This window comes from Antrostomus carolinensis, unplaced genomic scaffold, assembly GCF_000700745.2.
Source record: "Antrostomus carolinensis isolate BGI_N321 unplaced genomic scaffold, ASM70074v2 scaffold45352, whole genome shotgun sequence".
NCBI lineage: Eukaryota > Metazoa > Chordata > Aves > Caprimulgiformes > Caprimulgidae > Antrostomus > Antrostomus carolinensis.
The window spans coordinates 10,782-15,379 of record NW_010301045.1 but is presented as its reverse complement, the minus strand read 5'-3'; the positions used below and the strand labels follow the sequence as shown (position 1 = coordinate 15,379).

General features: G+C 40.6%; 1 protein-coding gene across 1 annotated transcript in view; it reads right to left on the bottom strand.

Moving 5' to 3' along the window:
• Nucleotides 1-3,488: 3,488 nt before the first annotated feature.
• Nucleotides 3,489-4,598, bottom strand: part of NFS1 (NFS1 cysteine desulfurase) — a gene marked incomplete at its 5' end in the record, with an annotated part of 11,522 nt that continues 10,412 nt past the window's right edge. The window contains 2 exons of the mRNA XM_010163324.1: nt 3,489-3,847; nt 4,467-4,556. Of these exons, the coding sequence (XP_010161626.1) occupies nt 3,784-3,847; nt 4,467-4,556 (154 nt within the window). The remainder of the gene's footprint in view (nt 3,848-4,466; nt 4,557-4,598) is intronic.

The window sequence follows — 4,598 nt, the reverse complement described above, 5'->3', positions numbered from 1 at the left end:
ACCAGATTGGTCAGGCATGATTTGCTCTTAGGAGCACGTCAAGTGACCAAGGGTACCAAAGAGAAAAAGTGGTGTTAGAAAAGAATGGGATTTGCCTTTATTAGGTACTAGGAAACTGTTAAAAGAGATAATTTATCTGTCTCCTCCACCTAAACCAAAACTGAAGTACGTAGTTAGGTAGACAGCTAGGGAAGAAAATGTACACAGGACATTTTAAAGTAAAGCTTGAGGGAACCAGCACCCATTGTGCTGATTCCACATCTGAAATAAAAATGTCTTCTTACCCTTCTGCTACACCATTAGTCTGGAAACGTTACCCCAAATCCCAGGCTCCTTGCTTCTCCAGCACCCTAGAGATACCATTCTGCAAACACAACCTCTGTTCCTCTTCCTTCATCTCTTCAAGGACGTGGTTTAGATGAATGAACCCAGTTTACTAAATGATTCACACTACTTTGTATTTTCCTTTCTGATTACTACATATCAACTGCAAGTCTTAATTGTTTCCAGATCATTTAGAAATATGTTCAACAGAAATAATCCTCACAGATGCCTCCCTGAAATACTCTCCTCATTCCTATCTATACTCGAACTCTGTCAGTCAGCTATGATGTGCTGTATTGGTTCTGTACAGTTACTTTTAAAAACTAAATTTAAAACCTTGTTTGTTTTACTGCGCCTACTCAGCACAAACCCACCCTGACTGCTCATTAGGATGAGCTTTTCTTCTTACAAGAGCATCTTGTACCAGCCTTTTTTGTTACTCTGGTTTGGATAGATACGGGGATCAGCTGTCAGAGTGCTCACTTCTTCCAAGCACTCAGCTTGTACATTTTAAAAACTAGCATTTGCTTTTCACAGAATCACAAAATGGTTTTCTTCCAGTGCAGGACCTCATTCATCATCCTAAAATGTAATCATAACTGTGGAGAAGAGGACTCTTTGGACAACTTTTTGGGACTCAGCTTTGGGAAATGTACCATTTCAAAGCACGGGGTATACGTGTTGTTAGAAGAAACAATGTGACTGAAAACAGTTGGATCATGACTGAAGCTTCACCAGACAAGACAGAAAACAGCAAGCTGATCAATCAGGCAGAAGTAAGATCACAGATAAGAGGTGCTATTTTGTTGGGAGCAATAGTGTTTATGTTTGTTTATAATTTTAAAAAATCCCCAGTAAGTTTGTGGCTGGCTGTATAACGTCATCAACAAAAAATGGTGAGCAAAGTGATTGGAGCCCGGGAAGAAGGGAGGGGTGGGGGAAGGTGGTGTAAGATGTGGTTGTTATGTCTAGTTAGATGATTTGCAATGAATTAAATTGATTTTTCTTCCCCAAGTTGAGTCTGTTTTGCCCGTGACCATCACTGGTGAGTGAGCCCTCCCTGTCCTCATCCTAATCCCGTGTCCCCTTTGTTGTGTCTCCCATCCCATCTCAGCGGGTTGGGGGAGTGAGTGCAGGACCACATGGTCCCACTGTGGGTCAAACCACCACATTAATCACCAAAAACACCCCCATGAGACCCCACAGCTCCCTCACTGCCGAGTTACAGGCAGTTCCATTTGTAGGTATCTCCTCCCAACGAAATTTACTTCCCCACACAAAAAGCTTTCACTGCATTCTCTGGTGTACAACTAGACACTCATTCTTGGTGTTACTTCTTTCTGTTACGGGGAAAAGTATCTCCACTATCAATTTTTCCTCATCTTGTCCTGTAAGTATTTTCAAACAAACATTTGTTAACAGTGTAAATGAGTTGCCCAAACCTTTACATGTTGAATTTGTATTTTAAATCTTAGCACACAACAGGTGCTCAGAATCTTCAAGATTTGGGGCTCCCTTTTCTCAAAATAATCACAATTTAAGCTATTTGATTTAAAAAAAAAAATAGCTCAGATCAGGCATTGAGCTAGAGAAGATGACTCATCAAAAGTCAACTATCAATGACAGAAAGAGCTTCTAACAGTGTTCACAGAATACAGGAGTTTATCTTTCTCTGTTCTCTAATGAAAAGCTACAATTTAGCAACTGACTGTGCTGCATAGTGGAGCTAGAAAAGTGGATCCAAAAAGACTGAAAGTAGCCAAGTTTAAGTCTCATTATATTTTTTTATCATCCATGAAACATAATTTCATAAACATAGTTCTAAAACATGTTGGGAAAGTGTTAATCACATGCTTAACCCAGAAAACATATATGGCCCAAGGATAAAACACAGTACACACAACACCTCTAAAATCTATTTATGTGTATGGTAGTTTTAAAAATGTGATGAAATATAAGGTGCCAGCCCTACAATATTAAACCTGCTAAAGCTGATAATTTCAAATAGAACAACTGAGGATTAGCTTTGCATTGCAAACAACCAAATCTGTCCTTGGTAACAAAAAAAAAAGCTTCTGTAACACAACCCACCTTATGAGACTTAGCTCCAGCTTCATCCTTTAGGTAAATACCATCCAGAAACGAAGATGTACTGTCTATAGGGCATATTGAATTCAGCAGCTAATACAGGATCCATCAATCAACAACACTAATTTGAGAGCTCTCTGCTTACGCAACTGAAACAAAGGCACTTTGAAGTACGGGGTTAAGTTTCCTACTGAAAGACCAACAAAGGTAAGAAAGGAGAAACACTGATATGAAATAATCTCCTCAAACTCTTCAAGAGACACTCCCCAGCATTTGCAGGGAAGGGATTTCCATGTAAGTCTCTAGTCAGATAGAAGGACAGTCTATCATGCAGAGAAAACTCCAGAGCTGTATGATCCTATCTCCAGGTTCAACTGGGCAAGACTCCCTCAAGTGACAGAAGCCAACGGCCCACAGGCAAACTGAGTAACAGCAAAGGACTCAGCACAAGGGGAGGAAAAAAAAACAAACAAAACAACAAAAAAACCCCAGACTGCATTAAAACATTGCACTTTACCTGCTCTCCCCACCACCTCTGCCACTCATGTTCCAACTAAACTGGTGCTGCAACTGAAGCTGACATATTCTGCCTATTCCCCTCCCCAGACATTCAAGTGTTCTTTCCTTACTTAGAAAAAAATTGTATGGAAAAACCACAACGGAGGGGACAGCAAAGTGCATCATCATTGTATCATAAACTCTGTAACACAGAAGGATGTTTTGAATTAATGAACATTGGTCTGTACAAGCATCACCCAAAAAAAAGATGAAACAAAGGGAAAAAGCCCAAAATACCCAGCTTCAGGAAAAAAAATTGTTCTTAACTGCATGTACAACTGAACTGCGAAGGCACATTCCCACACTGAGGCATCCTTTTCCTCTAGAAATGCCAAGCTTCTTCCTATCTGAGAATTTCTCACAATACCATGCATTTGAGCAGCACAAAACCAGCTGCTGCTGCAGGATGCCCACCTCAAACAAAGGACACAAGCCTGGCAACAGGACTGCAAACAGAACTACAGAGCTACACAGGTTGTTTTACACTGAGAAGCAACAACCTCTCACCAGGATCCCACTGGCCCAGGAGTGACACACTGATTCCATTTCCTTATTAGAAAATACATTTCCAAATAAATTCTGTTTCAGCATAAATTTCTATGTGTCAATATAAGTGCAATGGGTGTTACATCATCCTGCCTTTCTCCCAAATAAAGACTAGTTTCATTTGGGTTCTTAGACTTTGCGATCAGAAAGGGTAGTTTGCCAGTCAAATTGCAAGTGTCAAAAACCAGAAGTGCTGCATAATTTGTTCAGGAATGTACAGAAAATGCATTTCAACCCACATCCACATCCATGGACAGCGATGTTTTCTCAGTGCTGAGTCCATTTAATGCTTTTCAGGTCAATTCCATCCTGCACCATTTCCCAGAGGGGGCTGTAAAGAAAGGAGAAAAATGAGGGCTAAAATGCACAGGACAACATCAACAATAACCAAACAGACAATTTAATCAACTGCACATGAAATTAGGAGATACCCATCTACCTGTCTTCTTCTGGAGGCCAGTGAGCTTCAGATGATCAGTCCTCAACTAAGTCCTCAGCCCAAAATACAGGACGTGAGAGGGGAGGTGCTCCACCTCATTTCCTGTTCCCACTTTGGGCACAAAGTACTTATGTCTCTTAGAGACTGAGCCCTCCATTTGACACTGTCCAGATGAGTCAGGAGTCTTTCCGTTTCACCAAAACAACTTATCAATAGAGAAACTCAGTAATACCATCTCTGGCTTAGAAATGTCTAGGTACTGCCCTACGTGCTTGTCCTACTCTCATTCTTTCTCTAACAAAGGCAGGATGGGAGAAGGTTTCTTATCAGGTTTGTTTCCTTAAAAATTTGTCACTACTGTTAAGATCCATCCCCCTCTGGCAACACAGCTTGCTCACATACAGAGACACCACCAGATTTCTGAAGCAAACAATTGTTTTCAACTACATCCAACTCTTGAAATGATGATCATACCTAAGAAGTCTTTACGTTCAATAGGAAGATGGCTCACCTCATTTCCCTCAGCCTCTTAACATGCTGTATGCACTTCTGTACTGTATAATCCACTTCTTCTTCCGTAGTGAAACGACCAATGCCAAATCTAAACCAAAAGAAAACCATTAAGAACTAGAATAACCTGTAT